This window comes from Ischnura elegans, chromosome 6 (assembly GCF_921293095.1).
Source record: "Ischnura elegans chromosome 6, ioIscEleg1.1, whole genome shotgun sequence".
Taxonomy (NCBI): domain Eukaryota; kingdom Metazoa; phylum Arthropoda; class Insecta; order Odonata; family Coenagrionidae; genus Ischnura; species Ischnura elegans.
The window spans coordinates 53,131,369-53,153,645 of record NC_060251.1 but is presented as its reverse complement, the minus strand read 5'-3'; the positions used below and the strand labels follow the sequence as shown (position 1 = coordinate 53,153,645).

At 38.6% G+C, this 22,277-nt stretch overlaps 1 protein-coding gene across 1 annotated transcript in view; it reads right to left on the bottom strand.

Moving 5' to 3' along the window:
* Nucleotides 1–22,277, bottom strand: part of LOC124161370 (tubby-related protein 4) — a 65,820-nt gene that overhangs the window by 27,037 nt on the left and 16,506 nt on the right. Inside the window, exons 2-7 of the mRNA XM_046537684.1 lie at nt 8,075–8,169; nt 5,448–5,630; nt 3,859–3,966; nt 3,107–3,275; nt 2,043–2,128; nt 890–1,219 (exon numbers count right to left, since the gene is read on the bottom strand). Of these exons, the coding sequence (XP_046393640.1) occupies nt 890–1,219; nt 2,043–2,128; nt 3,107–3,275; nt 3,859–3,966; nt 5,448–5,630; nt 8,075–8,169 (971 nt within the window). The remainder of the gene's footprint in view (nt 1–889; nt 1,220–2,042; nt 2,129–3,106; nt 3,276–3,858; nt 3,967–5,447; nt 5,631–8,074; nt 8,170–22,277) is intronic.

Sequence of the window (22,277 nt, the reverse complement as noted above, 5' to 3'; positions counted from 1 at the left end):
TAACTGGGTGGATTGCTAAATATTTTTATCCTATGATAATGATAAAGCTTAATTTATACAAAACCACTAACAATGAGAGAAGGACAGCAATAGAATTTTTCTTGCTTGGGCTCACCTAATAGCAGAATAGAAAAAGAAAATCATGGTCAAATTTTAGAAATTTGAAATTTAACAGGATTAAATTTCAAAATACCAAATAAAACCCATTCAATTCATGTGTCTGATTGTGATATAGGTATGCAGACCTGAAACATATTGAACATGCACCTAGCCACATTGACACATTGGTTCCTTTAAGATCACCAAAGTTAGCCATGTCCACCCCAAACGAACATTAGATATGAGTCAATTCATGCTTTGATTATGGTGCTCTTGTCTACCGTCTGCAAGTGGGAGGCAGGGTAAACGTGGGGTAGGCAAAATGGATCAAGAAGGTCTAAGCGCCCAGGTGCTTGATAAAGGCCCTCCACCCATGCAATTTGATCTAATCAATCACTTATTAGTGAATGCAAACTCAAATTAGTAAAGAAATTAGCAACTTATGTTAAGATAGCTTTATTATATGTATTCTTATGCTACACTAATATTAGCTGTAAACTGTAGCTTTCACTTATCAATGAAAGTATCAGATTAGCAAATTAAAAGTAAATGGCAACTTTCCACAAATACTTTAACTTTCTCAATGCAATACAAAATGTACTGAAACTGGTCATGAAGTAAATCAATGTATCTATGGAAAATTACCAGTATCTTTTAATTCACTGATATCGCTTGAATTCCATCAGATAAAGCCTGAAACAACTCTATAAATGAAAGACTCTGAATAAACAGCCTGAACCTGCCAAAAAAATTCGGCTCACACAGAAAAACCAGATGAGGATTTCATTACCTGAGAGTATGGTAGGGGGACACAGTAGAGCAAGATTCCAGCTTCTGAGTAAAACTTGAGCACGTTGGCATATTCGCCCACACCCAGGGAGTGTCCTCTGGATCGACCCTCATCACTCGATGAGGAGGACGGAGAGGTGGAAGAGGAAGATGAGGACGAGGGCGGAGATGAAGAGGAGGACGAGTGGCAGGAGGCGTGCAAGTGCTGCCCTGAGCTCATCGAAGGCCCCTGTGGAGGCTGCGACGAATGCCGATGCATGGTGCCAGCGACAGCAAGGAGTTCTCGGGAGTTGCTCCACTCCATGTTGATCCCACAGAGACCAGTATGGACCTGAATTGAAAAGACACCTTCAATCAGTGGTGCGATCGAATGAATGACTGAAAATCTCTTATTTAAGTTTGTATTCACAGAAAATAATATTAACTCTCTCAATGCCAACTATTTATAGTAGCAATGTCATGAAATTCTATAGGTATTAAAGTTAAATATAATGTTTTTGAGAAAAAAATTTTGTCAATTCATTTTTTTGGCATATAAAAATACCTTTCCTTAAATTTTACTCTTATTATGTTAATTTTTAGCTGTTTAATTAATCCTGATTTTTTGTTCAAGAGTTATGTTGCTACATAATAATTATTTTGAAGAATTAACAACCTAAAAGCTGATATGTATTTCCACTCATGGCACTTTTCAGTTGAGAAGCAAAAGCCAATAGATGCAAATGCAAACATTATATGTATCACTGTATATATGGTCTGTTGCCTTGTATAGAGAAGAAAGTACCATTGGCCTTTCATTCCTAATGAGAGGAGGAGGAGCTGGTTCACTTCCTCTTATACTAAATATTTGTGCACTATTTAAAGGGCAGTAAGATACACATGGATGTAAATTCTGATAAAAACTTTAATATTAAGTGGAATGAAACATTTTAATATTTTTTTAAATAAGGAAGTACAGATTGAAAGGAAGTAATGACTTGATTTGATTTCTAAATCAAAGTCACTCATGATACAGTGATAGCTGAAAAATACATTAGAAAGACAAGTAAAAATAATTGGTGATTTTGATAAAATAAGACAGGAAACTATTATTATTTTCTTATTAGTGTATCAGTGAGTGGTAATTTAGCAGGGGTGCCTTTCAAATAACTTACTTGTATTGGTGACACATCATCAAAATTTTTCATCAGGTAGATGAAGCCATTCTTCAAGCAAACTGCCAATACAAATACTCGATCCTCTGTTGAGGGAAATGATGAATCATAATTACACTTAATATTCATTCATTATGATACTAGATACTGACAATTTCCATTAGTGAGACAGCGCACACATCTTGCAGATTGCAGCAAAAGAGTTAAACATTAATTGTATCGTTGATTCCAAAATACTTTAAACTTTAATTATTTCCACCATCTCTGTTCTGAAAACCATCCCTCCACTTTTAAAAGTACCTAATTCCATCTATCAAAATGGAAATTCCAGTTTTTAATTTTTCTCATGGCTACACATACATTAGGGCAATGTGCAGCACCAACTCATTGTATTCCCCACCCAGAGGCAGAATTTGTGACAGCGACCATGATAAGCACTAAAAAAGGGCGTACCCAGGATCAAAGCTAGAGGGGAGCATGCCATTTTAGTTGTAACACAGACAAGGTTAAGGAAACCAAAATTTCAATAACATTATAACAGCACTTTATTACTTTTTTAAATTATTAGCAAGAAAAAATTATTTTAATTAAGTACATGTTTAAATACTAATATCACTTTTCTTGGATATAAAAAAATACTTTTGTTTTGAACAAAATTTACTTTTGCTTCAAGGGCACACCCAGCAAGGGGCAGCAGGGGGCAGACTATCACCTACCCTGCACGTCAGTTTTAGCCTTCATGACAATGAGGGAGTTTCTCATCGAACCATTGGCCTTAAACAGCCTTACCCAGTGCTAAACCCAAGAATATTTCATCAATACTACGTGATATCATTTTATAATCGGTATGATATGAAAATCCAACTAATGGAAACTTTCAGAAACCAATCTTGTCCATAATATCGATCTCTATCTATCTCCCTTGCTGTTCTTAGGCTGTATGATACAAAATTACTCTTTCAAATATAATTTATTATCTAAATGCAATAAAAATACATTATAGGGTGGCTTTATGTGGGTGAACACAGCAAAGATTGTCCTCTAATCTACTAGAGCTATCTCACCAGCTGAATGGTTACCTCCTTCTTGCTCATCACTCTCTTCCATTTTGAATTTTTCACAACTCCATGCCATTTCAGTGATTGCCACATCTCCTGGTAGCTGCACCTGTGACACCATGGCTCCATGTACATCCATTACAATTATCTGCCCAGAGGTGGTTCCAAAGTACACCTGAGAATGGATAAGTTTTATAGCACAGAAGAGGAAAATGCACAAGGCAGTAAAGACATCAGGAATAGAATTGCATCAGCAAAGGATGCATTCATGAATAGGAAGAAGCTGATGAGAGGATTATTAAGTAAAAATTTGAAGGAAAGACTATTGAAGAGCTTGATTTGGAGTGTAGAGCTTTACGGAGCATGGAGGTTGAGGAGGGAGGAAGAGAAGAGATTAGAAGCGTAAATATGCATCAACAATAATAATCAAATTTGAAAAAAAAAACCTCACCAATACCCTATTAAATGCATAAAACTTACAATATATTAACAATGAATATTCAATTAGAGAATAAAATGGTTCAAACTGAAACTTTTCCTGGGGCTAATATAAATTCATGGTTTCAAACTAAATAAACATACACTTACCTATTTACAATTTACTGGAATTTCTACATGAATTCCAAAGTTATTTCTTTCAATTGTTTTTGAAAGGTCATTTATTATTTATTTTCCAAAATTAATACCAGAGAATCAAAAAGAAATTTCACTCAAAAACATAAATTAAAACTTAGAATTTACAAGGATATTTATCTCACCTGCTGATCATCTGGGGTCCAGATCCCGCATGTAATCGTTGACTCAAGATTGAGCATGGAGGACCAATACCTTTGGCCAGCCACAGATCCCACCAGAACAAATCCATCCTGGAAAATATGAAATTAGAGGACTAAGAATTCAAAGACGATAACATTGAAATACGATAAAGACCGCCATATAAAATTTCAATGACAGAGTTCCAAAAAAATGAAGATACTATGCATCACACACATCATTGTGTGTGAGCACCTCGCTCAAAGGAAATGGTGTTAAAAAATTTGAGTTTCAAATTTATTTTTTATTGAAGTTCACTACCCGTATCCAAATTTCAGCACTTTATGACTGGCAATAAAAAGCTCCATGTTAGTTTCATCAGTAAGAGAGGTGCCTAAAGACTAGCAAAGAGTTTAGATTAAGTCCAATTACACAGACACATATGCAGAAATGAATTTCTATAGGAATTTATGGTGCAAAAATTCTCTATGATTTTTCCAATAGGCATAGAGTAATATGGTTTTTCATGAAGGTACACAACTATTTTCACTTCATCTCACCTAATCACCAAAGAAGGTTCAATTATAAGTGTTGAAATGCAAAATACCACAGACTAAATTGGGATAAGGAGTTGTCGAACATGGGGATTTCAAATTAAATATAAGAGAAATAAAAGGGACATAGAATTTCTTGATGCAAAAACGATAACTGACTAGGTTGGCCACATTTACCGGCATCCATTGCTCATCCAAAGGATTTCATGGGATTGATGATCAATTACAATATTAGGTATTTCAAGACATGGAAAAGAATTTCCCAATGATAAGGACCAGGAGCAGTTCTGGGAATTTAATATGGCGCAAGAGGTGCCAAGAATTGCTAGAGATGGTAAGGTGAGGGAAGGAGGAGAATCAATTTGAAACTAACCACTGTCGGTAATTTAATACATCAATAATGCTTTCCCTGGTAAAATGCATGAAATTTAGCGCTCTAAACCATCTTGATCTCTGTCTTATCTTTTGCATTTTCATAGAATAAAATCAGATGCTGAAATTAATGTACAGTTTTACACAACTTATGGAATGATTTTAGCATCTTAAGAAACTAGAAGTTAATTTGTGGAAGGCTACACGGGATTTCCACCAGGTCAGGTTCTCCAACTCCATCTCGGCCAATGTTTCGATGAGCAAGATGTCCATCGTATTCATGCCCTGAAGACGATGGACAACTCGCCCATCGAAACGTCGGCCGAGATGGAGTCGGAGAACCTGACCCGGTGGAAATCCCGTGTAGCCTTCTACAATTCAATACACCGGGAAAGCCTACGATCATTCTAGAAGTTAATTTTATTTCTCAGAATTTGAATGTTGAATGTCATGAAATATATTTGTAACGTGTCTCGAAAAAAATATTCAAAAACTTTTAACTAGCTATTCTCGCTTACCTCCCAACCTAACTGAATTTTTACCTACATCATTTCATTGAAATTAGGAATTCATCATTATCACTTTCATTCACATCTTAAATACAAAATAAAATACAAAAGATAAAAATCCATGAAACAATAGAATGTATGAGCTGGAAAAATTCATACCTGGTAGCAAATGAGGGCCATACGTCCATCATGTGACCAAGAAAAATGTGTGACTGGTGTGTTCCGGTCATTTATTAATTCTATACTCCAACGTCCTTCGTATTTGATCCACACAAAAATAATTCCAGAGCTATCACAAGAGGCTAGCTTTTGGTAAGGCTCATTCCACTTCACCAGTATAACCTGGAAATAAACATGATTCTGTTAGAAATATGAATTGGCAAAAGAGAAAATAAGTAGTATAAATATTGCAAAAAAGCAACTGCAGTTGGATGCAACCTCTGTAACACCTTTAGACCTTCCTATGGGGTCCTATTTGACAGATGATATCAGCTTAAAATACATCAGTAAATCATTATTAAATTATTTAAAAGCAATATATTCTTAGCTACTGGTAGACTAATTTTTAATCTCTTAGATAAAGTAGTAAGAAGAGGTAAAGAAATGCGGGTTGCATAGTTACGGATTTTCAAAGGGAATTATTTCAGTCATTGGTGAAATTTTTATGCAAAAAAATCATATGAAGACTTACTCTGGGGCAATTTAATATCTATTTCAATAGGTGCAGCACTTAAAATTTAATAAAAGACGATGCTTAACACTAGCGATCGTCAAATTTTGAATTTCTACTCGAAAATATCCTACCAACTAGGCAACAATCAAACTCCACCCACATCACTAGTCATGGCACTAGTTAGCATTGAATTTCAATAAAACTTAAGAAAAATTGCATTTATAAATATAGAAAAATACCCTGATTTACAAATGCGTTCGAATAGTAATCGATGATGGCACTTCCTTTAACTGAGGCAGTTTAAATCCTGAATAAAAAATTCAATTGAACCATACAGCTTATTTTACAGATATATACTTTATGATCATGAGTATCCGGACACCTGGCTGAAAATGACTTAAAAGGTCGTGGCGTCCTCCATCGGTAATGCTGGAATTCAATATGGTGTTAGCCCACCCTTAGCCCAGATGACACCTTCCACTCTCGCAGGCAAACGTTCAATCAGATGTTGAAAGGTTTATTGGGGAACGACAGCCCATTTTTCACTGAGTGCTGCACTGAGGAGAGGTATCGATGCAGGTTGGCGAGGCCTGGCACGAAGTCGCCATTCCAAAACATCCCAAAGGTGTTCCAAGGGCTCACAGAAATTTTTTAATTAAATCTATTTTACCTAATTGGATTAATATTGCTTATAGAATAGTGTGAGGTTTAATAAAATATCCCTCAGAAGGCCGCAAAAATCACCATTTGAACCATTTATCTTAATTTTTTCCGGCGGAAGGCCTCCGCACCTCCCGCTAACACTGGCGGGTATGCAATACCCCAAGCACCCCCGTATTAGTTGCGCCTGAAACCCCCCTAGCCTTAATTCCTAGCTGTGCCCCTGTTCTACAGGACTCAAGTCAGGACTCTGTGTATGCTAGACCATTACAGGAATGTTATTGTCGAGTAACCTCTCCGCCACAGGCCGTGCTTTGTGCTCGATCCTGTTGAATCGCCATTGATATGCAATTGCCATCCTCGGAGTGCACTTCAATAGTGGGAAGCAAGAAGGTGCTTAAACATCAATGCGGGCCTGAGCTGTGATAGTGCCTTGCATAAAAACAACGGGCGCAAGTCCCCTCCATGAAAAACACAACCACATCATAACATCACTTCCTCCGAATCTCACTGTTGGCAGTGCACACACTGGCAGATGACGTTCGCCGGGCATTCGTTATATCCACACCAAGGGGACTGCATAGAGGAGGCCCAATTCAACCCCATAGAAGGTTGACTTCTGTTGCCGCTTTGGTTGCATTTTAATCGGTTTTCAAAAATATCCACGGCGCGGAGATGAGTTCAATGCGGTCCACTTTTTTCCAATATTTTACGTTATAATGTTTGTAATTACGATGCATTGCATTGAAAAGTTATGACTTTGATAAATCACATCATCACGAGTAAAAATTTCAGTTAACACACCTAATTACACACTATTTCCCCGTGAAACTCGGATCATTTCGTCCGTCAGCGGCACGAGTGGCGACTTTTGTAAACCATTTAAATACGCGGTGGGTGACATCACATTTAGAGGCCACTTGAGGATCCTCTTTTCTAATATTCATGGTCCACACCCTGCCATCAGTTCGCCACGTTGTCCCATGGTTCGTCACTCCAAACAACGTTTTTCCACTGTTCCATACAGGAGCGTACCCAGGATCATAACTGGGGGGGCGAGCCATGGTCTAGGGGGAGGCAAGCTATGGTCTAGGGGGGAGCAAGCCATAGTCTAGGGTGGGGGACAAGCCAAGTTGTGACATTTGAAAAAAGTTTTATTTTAGTTACATATCTTATACTAATACATATCATTTTTCGTGGGTTTAAAGAAAGGTTGCTGAATTCAGTCATTTCAATTCAGTACTGATTTTGCTTAACGACTTTTGCGATTTTGGCTTCTAGGGGGGGGTGGGGGGCAGCTGCCCCCCTGCCCCTCGCTGGGTACGCCCATGGTTCAATCGTTCAATGTTTACACTCCTTATTCCAAGCGAGGCGTCGCCGTCGTTTGGCATTTACCTGCGATGATGTGTGGCTTTTTGGCAGCCGCTCTACGATGAAATCAAAGTTTTCTCACCTTCGCCGAACTGCCATAGTTCTTAAAGTGGATCCTGATGCAGTTTGGAATTCCTGTGTGGTGGTCTATATGCCTGCCTATCACACTTTGCGAGCCTCTTCATCTGACGGCGGTTTACGTCAGTCAACAGATGAGGCCGCCCTGTAAGCTTTCGTGCAGTACTTGTCTCTTCACGTTTCCACTTCACCATCAAATCAGAAACAGTGGACATAGGGATGTTTATGAGTTTGGAAATCTTGCGTACAGATTTCTGAAATAAGTGACACCCAATCACATAAACGTGTTCGAAGTCTGCGAATTCCGCGGAGCTCTACCACAATGTTGAATGACTACTGAGATCGCTGATACGCATTACCTGGCAGAAGGTGGCAGCACAATGCGCCTAATATAAAAACCAAGGGGACTGCAGAGAGGAGGCCCAATTCCATCCCGTAGAAGGCTGGTTTCTGTTGCCTCTTCGGTCGCCTTTTAATCGGTTTTCTAAAATGTCCGCGGCGCGGTGATGAGTGCAATTCGATCCACTTTTACCCAATATTTTCAGTATAATGTTTGTAATCTCTGAGGAATAGCATTGAAAAGTAATAAATTAGATAAATCACATCATAATGAATGAAAATTTCCGTAGACACCTCTAATTATGCCTTATTTGCAAGTGAAACTCTTATCAATTTTTCTGTCGGCGACGCGAGTGGCGACTTCTATAAATTCATTTAAACGCGCGGTGGTTGATAACACGTTAAGAAGCCGACTCGAGGATCCTCTTTTGTATTAATTGTGCGAAAAATGTATCTTTTTGCGGGTGTCCGGATACTTTGGATCACATGGTGTACGATAGGGGAGAATATATTTTCCGTTTCAAAATAATTAAGCCCATATTTTTCTTGAAAATTTTCTGGAGGTTTCTTCGACAAAATATAGATACATTAAAATCGAGCCGTCTACTATGATGCATTTTCACTCCACTTTCATTGAACGTCTCCACACAGCAATATTATTAGCATTATATCCAGTGGCGGATCTATGGGGGAAGTGGCTACGGGGGCTATTCCCCTCCCATTTGGGTATCCAATTTACACTAGATAAACTAGATAGTTAGTTATTAAAAGAGTCCGTTTCCCCACTTTAAGCACACGATTTAAGTCCATTCTCCGTAGTAGTATATGGAATGCACTCAAAGAAAGAAACCTTTCAGTGCACCTCTTGCAGTGCCCAGCGATTGTATAATAAGAGTCATTCGTATCAATATTTATTAATTTTACTTTCTAGTGGTTATTTTCTAACACTATTATATCTGTTATCCACATATAAAAGTGAATGAGACCATATTGCATCCACACGCTTGCCGCGTCGCCGTACTCTCCGCCGCCGCCGGCCAGAACCGGAGTCGACCGCACGCTCGAAAAAACGATTTAAAATTCGGGGTTGCAAGTTAGTGCAAGGTTTGACTTTAGATCCACAATGCAGAAGCTTCATAGAACGACGTGGTATCAGTCACTTGGTGGAAGTCCGTGACAATATCTACTTTTTCTCTACGTTTATGTAAAAAAAGGGCTGAAAACAGGCTCCGCCATTTTGTTATATATCTATGGTTATTGATGAATAAAATCTTCAGATAGAATGGCAAATTTGGTCGCACTACTGCTGAGAGATTACACCAAATTAGCCCGCCAAATTATCCCTTGTTCCTATCCTCGATCCGCCACTGATTATAACCTATTGTTGCTTCTATGTAACATGAAAATGTACGCATTTTCAGCTCTATTCAGGGAAGATTTAAACTACGATTTCTTTCGTGCTGTAAAATTAAAAGGCGAAATAAGTAGATGCCACAATAACTACGACTGATTGTGAGTAGAAAATGTTCACATTTTTTAAATAGGAAGTCTTGGAATTTAATTTCTCCCAGAAGCAGCTCTGAGTTAGAAAGGGCTAATTCATCTACTTTCTTCAAATTGCCACCAGTAAATAAACCACTTAAATTGAATGATATTTCATGAATATGATCTGAAACTCTATCATCTGCTTGGAAAACCTATTTCCATCGCGCAAGTAACAAGGTAATGAGTAGAAAAGAGGAAATGGCGATGAAAAAAGGCAAGTGGATAAAGCCGTACAATAATTTCACTGGAATTCGACCCAAAGATAAAAATAAGAAAAATCTCAGTGGAATTTTTCCATTCCGAAGAAAAAATTGGGCCGTTTTCACGTGTTTCCATCCCCTTATTCCTCAAAGCTGACTCGCAATTCGCTCCTTTCAGACACGAGTTAGCTCCCCGAGAAACGGTGGGTGCATTGTTTGAATCTCGTCCAATTACGCAGCTCCAATTTCTGCGGGCCCAAAACCTCTCCTCGCCAACCTTTTCCACCTGCAGAACGTACACTCACTTCCTGCATCCCAACTCAACATCCACGCTTTCACCAAGAGCGATTCAAATTCGGGCAAACCCCAAACCATATTACGGTTCCCACTCATTTCCCTAAAAACACTTCATTTTTTTGAAACCACGATCCACTTTTTCTCGGCGATGCGATTCCTCCACTTCGGTTTTTTTTAATAAGGCGATCGAGAGCGCGCCATACCACAGAGTGCGTCTTGAAAAGTATTTTTAATGAACATGAAGTAGGAAGAAGATGTGTGATTGCGTTTTCTGTACGGTCAAACCAGACTTCGCAAGGAAGGCCGTTCTGTGAATGTCTCTCGGGCTTCCCACCGGGTCAGGCACCACATTTCTGCCGACGATTCGATGAAATACTTTTTCATCATCCACAGGGTTAGTTGAAACTCTTGAGCGAATGGCAAGGCTGGTGAATGTGAATTTCTCTCTGTCTTTCCACCGGTTTACGGCCTCCATTTCTGTCGACGTTTCGATGAAAAAGTATTTAATCGAAACGCCGGCCGAAACGGAGAGCAGAACTCGGTGGGATGCCTTAGAGACATTCACCGCCATCATTCGCTGGGAAAGAATCAAATCCTTCTTCGGGGCCGTTCACTCGTAACACCACCGTCGTTTGTGTCAATTTGACCTGTTTTTATTTTCTTTCTCTATACGTTCTCAGGATTCACTGAGTTAGAAAGGGGACTTCCAATAGACCGGTCTATTGTCGTATCAAGTTACCTGATAATTACTTAGGTATGATCTTCAAAATTTCAGACCATGTACGGTGCGGAGAAAAATTGTATCGCGAAAATTCAACCCCGGATAGCTGATGTCGGTAGGAACCAAAATTACTGATGATGTTTCAGTCGAAAACACGCCATTTTTAAACTATAAAAAACTTCGAGCCAAGTGCTCCCATTCGCCGCGAGTTTGCCTTGTTGCTGGCTGCTCTGGACAACACATGACTTTGACTTCACTTGCCTTCACCTTTGTTTATAATTTAATTCCTTGTGCACTTGTGATTGACTCTTTGAATGTTTACCTTTGATGGATTTTTCTTCCTCATAGGAAAATCCACTAGGATTGGTAGAACATTAATAGCTTACGCTTGGTTTCGCTAATTAGTAGGGCCTCCTTCGCTTCTATAGCGTTGCGGTGTGTTTCCCACGTCCCCTTCCTTCCGCTCCTATCCCTTCCCAGAGGCGTCGGCGGGCTCCCATCGCGGCGGCGCCTCTATCCTTTTTTCCTTCCTCCCCAGCCCCTCCCCGGGTGATCGGGCGTATAAGCCACGGTCTTGGTTCCCGGCCCCGGTGTGTTGTATCCTTAAGAGGGTTCACCTAGAACCCTCATAGTCTCTGAATGTTTACCTATGCCTTTTAATTCTCTTAGTCACTGATCTTTTGGTAAGAATTTCAAGTTAAGTACTATGTATGATTCCAATTTCAGTTCCTCCCACACTCAGGGGCGGAATAAGGTCGTTTTTGTGGAGGCGGTTCACCATTTTCCTCGGCGCCTTGGTGGTATGCAACACCTCTGAGAGATAATGCGCCTGAGGTCTTACGTGGGTAGATTAGTGGCTTTCAGATATTCATTGATCATTTTTTTTCACGCTGGTGAAATAAAAACCTTCACTGTAGAGCTACCTTACAAGGTTGCCATCTTTCCCATACATCCAAAATTTAAGAGGGTTAGAAGTACAGAATAAATATCCTTGCGTTTACTATGTACACGATTACCAAAACATTTTAGATGTAGCATCCAAAGACATAATAATGATGTTCGCGTTAGTGGGGATTTTCAAAGAGACGAACGTCATTCATGTTTGAAATTTTTTTTAATCTAAAGAAATTAGGGCAAAAGTTTTAAAAATCATATTGAAATAAATAGTTGCAACCTTCCACGATTACAAGAACAAATTTCAAATCATAAATTGCTAGTATTTATTACAATATGGAAAAATTCCACTTCATCAGGCTTGAATCTTCGGATTATTTTTTTTAAACACAACTCATGGTCTATTTCAATTCTAATTTATTAAATACCAGACGAAACTTTAACCGGTACAACTAGGTTTAATACCCTCGTTTTTATTTTATATTTTCCAAGAGAGGAAAGCTACCACCTAAATCTGACGAAAGTGATATAGTCTTTTTGTGACAAGAGTATCACCTAAAAAAATACGCCAAAGTTATATTATTTCAGTCGTAAATACCCTGACCCCACACCCCTTAATCCGCCACTGTCCATTCCCCTGATCACCAACCTTCAGCCCCCCCCCCCCCCAGGAACAGCCTCCCTTTCTGAATCCCCACTCACACGCTTGAGTCAAATTCGTGTCAAACCCCAAAACCATTCGATCCCTAGCTTTCCTCTCATTCCCTTCGAAGACAAGATTCCTTTTAAAACCAAGACCCAAACACCACCTTTTCTCGAAGATGTCACCGAGTTGGCTTACTAGGGTGATTAGCACCGTACCACCGTGGGGAACGTCTTGAAAACTATTTATTTAATACATGAAAAGCGGGATGGAACAGTTTGATCAAGTTTTGCGAATGGTCGAACTTCAATTTTAAACGACAAGCATGACAAGTAGCTCCAAAATCGTCAGTATAAATATCCTGCTTATTCTATCCTTATCCTATCCGTTACTATGATTCTTTGTCTCCATTTATCTCTGCTTCTTATTAAGAAGTGTGACGGTATTTCACTCCCGATAAATTTTCACTCTGTAGAGTAGCGTCAACCGTATATATTGCTTTCTTTATGACATGATTAACATACCGATTTCTATCTTTACGACACAATTTTCTCTCCGCGAGTGATTCTCATATTTACACATTTTGAGAACTTCTACAAGCGTTCTTCTGCAAGCTGCTAAAATAAGTAGCCCTTAATCTTGCCCATTCCGACTTTAAATGCCACGAATATTCGTAACAAAATCAAAGCCGTATGAAATATTGATTAACCGAGTTCAAAGCATTTGCTACTTAAATTTACAGATATAAGATAAATCAATCTCAAAAATCAACGTGCTGTAGGGAAAATGTGATTGAAAACTCACTTTTGGCAAATGATTAAATCAATAGTTATGTTATTAACATATTACTTTTTAAATAAATCAATAATTTCTTCGATTGTAAAATAATATATTAAGTAATTTTAACAAGTTCGATTGTAAAATAACACCAGATAATGGCTCTGTGAGCCGAAACGCGTCGTACGCCTTAAAATAATTATGGAAAAGTGCAACTACCTTTCATTTCAATACGTCCAACTTGCGTTACATCACGCCTGAATCAGTTGAACATATATTAAGGCCTCTGCAACAAGTTCATGATTGTTCAAGGGATGAAGATAACGTAAACAAATTAAATTCGATGTGACGACGCGGCATTCGTTTCTCACAATCGATAATGATTAGTTTAAGCCAATATTTTTATTCCCTCTGTTTTGACGACAACGTTGAAATCACAAAGGCTAGAGATGCAGCTGGAAGGGAGATAGGAGGAACAGCATTGGGGCGAGAGTAATTCTTTTCGTCATTCGTGGACAATGGGTGGGTGTTCCGCAGTGATGTAAAATACCCGTGTATTTCTCATATTTCTCTATTTCTCCATAACTCACTATACAAACCAAAAATAAATAAATACCGTTGTGTTTAGAACTTACTTAATAACCAATACCTTTTCAATTTGGTAGCCAGAGATTTAACGATGATATTCCTGTAAGTGGCGATTTACAGAGGAGAAGATACACGAGAATGAGATGTAAGGTTAGTTAATAGTAGAAGTGTGTCAAACTGACACCAGAATTTTTGAAGCACAATAATGATTTAAATAACCGTTAATATGTACCCTTCATTCAGTGGGGTAGCCAGGGATTTTTTGGGGGGTGGGGGGGTCAAAAACCAGGGGGGAAACTTTATTAAATCAGGATATTAATTAGAGGGTTTTAAACAAATTTTAACAAGTTTCATCATTGAAGAACTTAATGTTTCAAAGAAATATACAGTAAATTCATGATTTTTCATTATTTTTTTCTTTTATGACGCAAAATAATTGTGTTTTTATATTTCGGGGGGGGGGGGGGGTCCGGACCCCTGGACCTCGCCCCTCGCTACGCCACTGCCTTCATTAAAAGTCGGTACCCGTCACTAACAGAGACTATGAGGGTTCTAGGTGGCCCCTCTTAAGGGTACAACGCACCGGGGCCGGAAACCAAGCCCGTGGCTAATACGTCCGATCACCCGGGGAGGGGCTGGAGAGGTAGGAAAAAGGATAGAGGCGCCGCCGCGATGGGAGCCCGCCGACGCCTCTGGGAAGGGATACAAGCGGAAGGGAGCGGAAGGGGAAAAACACCTCAACGCTATAGAAGCGAAAAGGGCCCACTAAATAGCGAAACCAAGCATACGCAATTAATTTTCTACCAATCCTAGTGGATTTTCCTATGAGGAAGAAAAATCCAATCGGTAGATACCCGTCACTAACAGTGATCCGTCGCTGCCAGCGCAGACGAAGGCGGTAAAGTCTCGACGGCCTCCGACGCCGGCCGACCAGAAGCGCGACGGCGGGAGGCCAGTCAGAGAATGATGGCGCCAGATCGATGGAAAACCGTGAGGAATTATCCCCGACCGGGAGAGAGAGAGAAAAAACGAAGAGTTTTTTCATGTGAAGTGGCCACAGTTTCTTTTTTTAATTCGCTCGGAAGCGCTCGGCAAGTCTTTCCTTCGAGTTCTCTCGAGTAGCAATAGGTTGGCGAAAATGAATTGTCTCCCGAGACGAGAAAGAAGAAGAAAATGCCGAGGAAACGAATTGATAACTTCACCGCGACGCTCATCCTTCATGATTTTATCAAAGGAGCGAACGCTTCTGTTTAAAGCGAGAACACTGTCATGATTTTTACACGAGAAAATTGAATATTTATTTCTGAGAGATAAATAACATCAAACATGAATACAATTTCTGCTGGTGATAGCAATTTTTAACGATTGTAAGCATTTACCATAAAGTATGCATACATCAACATGAACGACTTCTGGGAATGTAAAAGTGTAAAAAAAGATGAAAATGGCGAATAATTTTGTGTGCGTTGACCACAATATAAAATAAAGAAGAGCAGGTCATAAAAAAGATATGGTGCTCTATTCATAACGACCAAACTCGTAAAATGACTCACTTCAGTGGTCAAAAGTGGCTGATATTCATTTGTCTTCAACACCCCGAAAATAGGAATATAAAAAAAAACGCCCTAGGGTATCTAAAAACAACAACGCTGACCAATCACAAGCATCCATACCCTGGATAGGGGTAACCTGCCCAGGCTGGGCTCGAACCCGCTATAGGACTTCACGACGCCGCCACCGAGGCCGGCAATTATAATCATTTCACGATGATAATACGAATTAAATGTAGATTAAAGAAATTATCACAACTCATCTTTCACCACTGATGAGTCTCTATTTCTTTATACTATTGCATCATCCGTCTCATAATTTATCTCAATCGCAAGTCCACGCGTTAGCTCTACTTATAGCACCTTTGACCAATCACATTAAAAAATCCCTATCTTGTCTTGGGTGTATCTTACAATGAGTAACTACATATATTAAGGTAAACTTTTACATTAATTTTTTTAGTATAAATGCAGCAAACTTTACCAATACACGTTGAAATAATATGCACTATGCCCATATTTCTCGCAAACGGTACTCATTCAGCCCAGAGAGACATTTAATCGGGATGAACAAAACTAATAACTGGTACTCTTATACGTTTGAAGGGGGGAGTAGTCTCATTAACCAATCAAGTATTACTTCAGCGATTGATAGGAAACAATTGCGGCATATCTTATTCCCAATTGGCAATCACTTTTGAGTAAAACGAAGCTACAGGCGCTGTCATTAGGTACTGCTTTTGGACATGCGATCTAAACCGATATTGATTGACTTGGCATGAGAACTCAAGGTGGATTGATAACATGTTTTTTTATCTTAACATCTAGGATTCATTTTCGAAAACCGTGATATCAAAATTTCGGAATTCTTTAATGAGGTTCCTAACTTCTTGATACAAATTTAAAATAATGGAATACAATAATTCGATGGTGACGTGAAATAACAGTATAGGTATTCTAATGCCATCAAGGAGCACATAAATTTCGAAAAGTGGTTTCGTAAGGGAGTTAATGCCTTCATAAATACACTGTATGGATAAGAAATTGTAGATTCCTTAGAAAGTTAAATTAAAAAATATAATGAAATTCTCTATCAGTTTTGCTCAAGCTAAGGTGGTTCTAGATGTCGCACTAACTGTAGAACTCGAAATTTTGCTGAATATTTCTATCTTAGCAACTACAAAATTATCTAATACATACAAATGAAACTGGTTTCCGAGGCTTTTTGAACAAGGTATGGCATTAAAAAATAAGTGCGTCCCTTTTTCATTAATGATATCGGCAATGTAAGTACCTAATAGATAGGGCATATATCATGACTAAGGCCTAGCTGGAATGGCCTAGTTAAATACCCAAAATGAGGATTTTCACTTATTATTTTAGTGGCATTAGCACAATTGGATTCTTTTAAAGATGTCGATGATTACTACAAAACTTTAATGATTGTCTTTAAATTGCCTGCTTTCCGCCTTATATCTTTTTTTTTTAATATCCAATCACACATGAATGACATCTTACCTCAGGTAATTCACGCTTTCACTCAAGTCTTCTTGTCTATTTCTCGGCGAAATTCTTGAGAGATAGGTCTATTACGGTTTATGATTTAAGCCAATATTAAGGAAATTATTGTCGGAGGGAATGGATCCGGCTAAGAAACGAGGGCATTAACCATAAAGATTGAAATCCTGGGTATTTTATATTACTACACTCCATCGTCATGAAGAAAAAGCTATGCCATGAAGAAATAACGACCTGCCTATCCCAATAACCACCATTGGCGGCAGGAATCGAAATAGAAATGAGAGTTGGATGGACAGGAATTCGAAAATGAGGAAAAGCTTCGGGAATTTCCTCAGGAAAGGAAATAAGGCTCCGGAGAAAGGTTTTGATTAATCAATGAACCTTCAAATGAAAGAATTGACAGAAGACTACCTCTGAGCATCCAAGAAGAATGACTGCGGAGAGGTATACAGTGGAACTTGGTTATAACGTCATCAAAGGGACCAGAAGATTTTTAACGTTATATCCGAGTGACGTTATAAAAAAAAGCCGCCTTAAATCTGAGTGAAAGGACAAAGTAAAAACGCGAATGTTCTACTATATACAACATTGTTTATTGAACTCTACTCGTACATTGGAATATGTCCAGACACCAATTAAACAAAAGAGTTGCATCCTGTCACCAGCTCAACGTCCAGCTTGTGACCTGTTTTTGCATTTGATGTTTCTACACATGGTTTCTATGAACTATGGGACATAATACAATCACACTACCACTTTTGCAACCTAAGAATCGCAAAATTTTTGACGCTATACCCGAGCGTCGCAATATTTGTTGACGATATAAACGGGTTTTCGTACAACATAAAATGTTCAATTTTGGCTGGTCTGTATAAAATGTGACGTTGAACCCGAGTTGACGTTACAGCCGATGCCGCTATAACCAAGTTCCACTGTGTATAATTCCACCCACTGATATTGATTTTTAAATTAGGAGATTGGGTTCAATGATTGTCAGGCAAATGAACTCTTGAGTCAAATTTTCACAGAGCAAAGACCGTAGACAAGGACAAAGTTTTACATTTTGGCTGGTAAAAATACTTTTTATTCATCTTTTTATTAATACTATTGTACAAAAACTATTTAAACCGTGTCTACTGCTGCAAATAGCCACATTTGTTTAGCTGGCGAGACTAATTCACGGATATAATAGAATAACCACAAAAATTATAGTTTTTAATTATAGATTAATTGCGTGATTGTAAAGCTGTGAAATGTTAGTTTCCTCTGTACGTTATTCGTGGAATTAAACATTATTATAATATAGATATTTTACTGTTGGCTTAAGCTATTGTTCGTCGCCGGTGAAATGACGGAACGCAGATACGTTGGAGATAGGATCCGTTCATTGTGCCACCAGGAAGAGAAAAGCAATTGGGTGGTGTAACAAGTGGTTAGAATTGAGATAATGGTATTATCTCATTTCTATCCTCTTGTTACAATGCATCCTGAAACAGTCATTTTACTGAGGCTAGTCGTTGGAGATAAGAGTTCCTGTCCTAGATTGTTGACTTATGATCATGACGCTAAATTATATTGGTCGTTTCTACAGAAAACCGATATAATGTTCTTTATATCTTCGTAATCATGATTACTTTAACATTTATGTTCGTCACTGGACTGCCTTAGACTTATTGACAAATTAATGCTTTAATTAAATTAGGTCACGCTAGTTCCATGGAAATACCGGTTCCGTCGGCTTAAATAGCTGGAAAAGTGCTCCCTTAATATTCATCCCCGGCGGAACTATAAGGATTGAATATTCCACATTCTCTGTGTCCGAATTTTGATGTATAAATTGCAAGCACATCATAAATGACGACAAAGCCAACATTTTTTTAAGAGCATTTTAAGAAATAACAAAGTTTTATAACAAATTTACAAGAAGTAACTTCGATGGTTTCTTGAAATAACAGGGTAGGTACTCGAGTAATATCAAAGATCAAGTAAATTTCGAAAAGTGGTTTCGTATGGGAGTTATTTTTAAATAAAAACACTGAAAAGATAAGGAATCGTTGATTCCTGAGAAATTTAACAGGAAAAATTCACGATAAAAATCTCCATCAGATTTGATCAAGCCACGATATCGCAGGAACTCCACGCTACTCAACAATCTGGTTGTTCTAGATATCACAGCAACTCTGTAGAACTCGACATTTCGGCGACTAATTCGATTTTAGGAACTAAAAAATGTGTAATATAAAACTTGGCATAAGGGATTCATTTTTGAATATCGTGAGATAAGAATTTCGGAAGTCGAAATCTTAAATGAGATTAATTACAAATTTACAAGTAGTATCATCAAAGATTACTTGAAATAAATGGCAAATGGCGAGCAATAAATGTAGGGTTGGTGGAACTTTATTCCACATTATTTCATGTTGAGCCACGGTCCGTCAATTAGTAAACACATTCCGCTAAGGATATTTGAGGAGGTGGATAAATGCCCCAGTCTGTCACGGCGAGGGCGTAAGCTGGAGAGAGGGCGGGAGGCCCAGAGGGATTCGCCGCTGAGCAGCCCATCCGATTGTGGGCGTAAATCATTTGAAACGCTTCCCACACGGCATTGCAGGATCGGCAGAGCCGGAAAAAAATGACGGAGATATCCCGCCGGGATACGTATTCTCACCCAGCGATCTCCACTCGGCACGTGAACTCGCGACCTTCTGACGTGACCTCCTACCTTTCGCACGGCCGCATCGCCAGCGGTGAAGCAATTCCGACGAACGAGAACGGATACCATGGATTTTGGGGTTACTAAGGTTATCGAGGAGATCTAATTTACGGCAACATCAATTAGAACGCCTTTATGAACAGTAAAAACACAGTGTACGCAACATTATTCGATGAAGAAGAAAAGTCGCCAGAGACCAGTCTTCATGGAATTTCGAAATGAAGGTTTGGCATTTAAAGGAGGCTACCGTTACCTGAGGCCATTTGCACCATGAAGGGTTTATAAGGAAGCACGGAGAGAAACCCGGCGTCGGCATCAGCCTGCTCTAAACGAAAGGCGCCAAGGGAACCACGGCTTAACGTTCCATCAAATGGACGGAGTGTTGAGCTTAACTTGATCTCCAGACAACGCTCAAGCAGGGATCTGGAAGTCTCTTAAAACACTCTGCCACCGCCGGAAATTGAAACCGAGTCCACTAGTTGGAAAGCCAACACATCAACCCAATCCCCATGTCTAAATGAGGTTTTCTATCACGACAACTACACCTAAAAAGAATACTATTTAAAAATTAAGGCATGCTTTTAAAATACACACAAGGTTTATGCAAGTTTGTAATAAAAGAATGGTGCGGTTTCATTAATTCATAAGAAGATAGTAGGGGCACTTCAAATGCAGGAACCTGTCCGTCGGATGGGACGTTAAACCGTGGTCCTCTTGGCGCGATCCGTTAGGAGTAGGCGGTAAGGTTGTAAGGTTGACGCGGAGTTTCTTCTTTTCTCTAGTAACTAAGGCTGCACATATTGAAATGTATTGATCATCTAAAAAACTGTTTTTGCCGACAAATTCGAAAAACAATTTTAAAAATTCTACACTGTAAGTAAATCTGTCTTCATTTAAACCATGTCCAAAACCACACACCACCACCACGCACCACTCTTTAGTGATAACCCAGAACATAAAAATAGGCATTTACATACAAATAATTTAAGAAAATATCTAAACAAACGCATGAATATATCACAGGTATGAGAAAAATGAGCACCGGCGGAAGTGGAAACATGACAGCCCCTCATTCCCAATTGTGTCCAATAAAATTAAAAGTAAGCCCTCAAAATGAAAAAATAATCCGTTGATCGGATTTTCGCAGGAATTCATACATTACTAAAACGCTAGATCAATAATAATCGGTTATTCACCATCGATAGGGTTATGATTGTAGCGCAGGATTCCCAAATTACGTGACCCATGATGTATTCAATGAGTAATCTAGATGATATTCACTAAAAGATTAATAATTTTGGGCGTTAACCTTGTCTTGGTTTATCAATAACCTCATAACTCTAATCACTACTCTATGATAAGAGCTGAGATTAAAAATTAAAAAGCGAAAAATAAGACATTTACATCCCATTGCTGCATATTTGACACCATCTATACTTTTAATTACTGCAGCATTCGTTCTGGATACTATTTTGGGATAGATTAGAGAAGCTATTTGACAATATGAAACAATAATACGTATTACCCTTATCACAGTGATATAACTTTTATTCAATGGTATTTTCGGAGAGCTAATAATTTGCATTTAAGTGGCATTTGCGTTTTAACTGCGTTTTAACCCGGAAAACTTTTTCCAATATAGGCAGCGGTTACGATGTACCAGCTATTAAGCACCACGCTGATATTTAAACAAACACTTATCGATATAAGGAAGTGAAATACAACCAAGTGAACTGTAAAATTTCATCATTCAAACCGTAATTGACAAGAAATAATTCACATATACTTCCTCTTTTTTCATAGTTCAAAATGAAATATTCCCTCTCAGATTTCATGAAACCAATGTATAAAATAGGGTCACAGGAAACGAGATCATAGCACTGCCTTAATTGGCTCTACGAGACATAATAGTCACACGGAGAAATGAGATATTATTGCAAATATTCAACTCTAATCACGACCAATCTTTTGCTTGCTAGAGCTTATTATCAATCGGTCGCAATTAAGCTCTAAAAATATCAGAACATAGATTTTACATTATTGTTTGGCGCATGGGATTTTAAGATTAAAATTTTGTAAGTGCATCTCGAATCTCTCCGACAATGGCTTTCCTCGTTTAATCTATTTATCCTTGCTATCAGGGCTCAAATGGACCTAAAACGAAGACTAACAGACTAATCAGTCCTATATCCTTTGATTACTGCAACAATTATTGCAGCAACAACCTTTTTACCCTTATAATACAGTTTCTTTTGAGTGACTTTTCTTAGGAAAGAGTACTATGCCGACTGTGTACATTTTTATCAAAATAAATATCTAAGTTTTGAAAAAAACACAAATAATAAAAAAATCAATGAATGCTTACTTGCACAGGATTTGAGTTCGTTATGCAATGTACTGACCACAATTTAATGGTTGA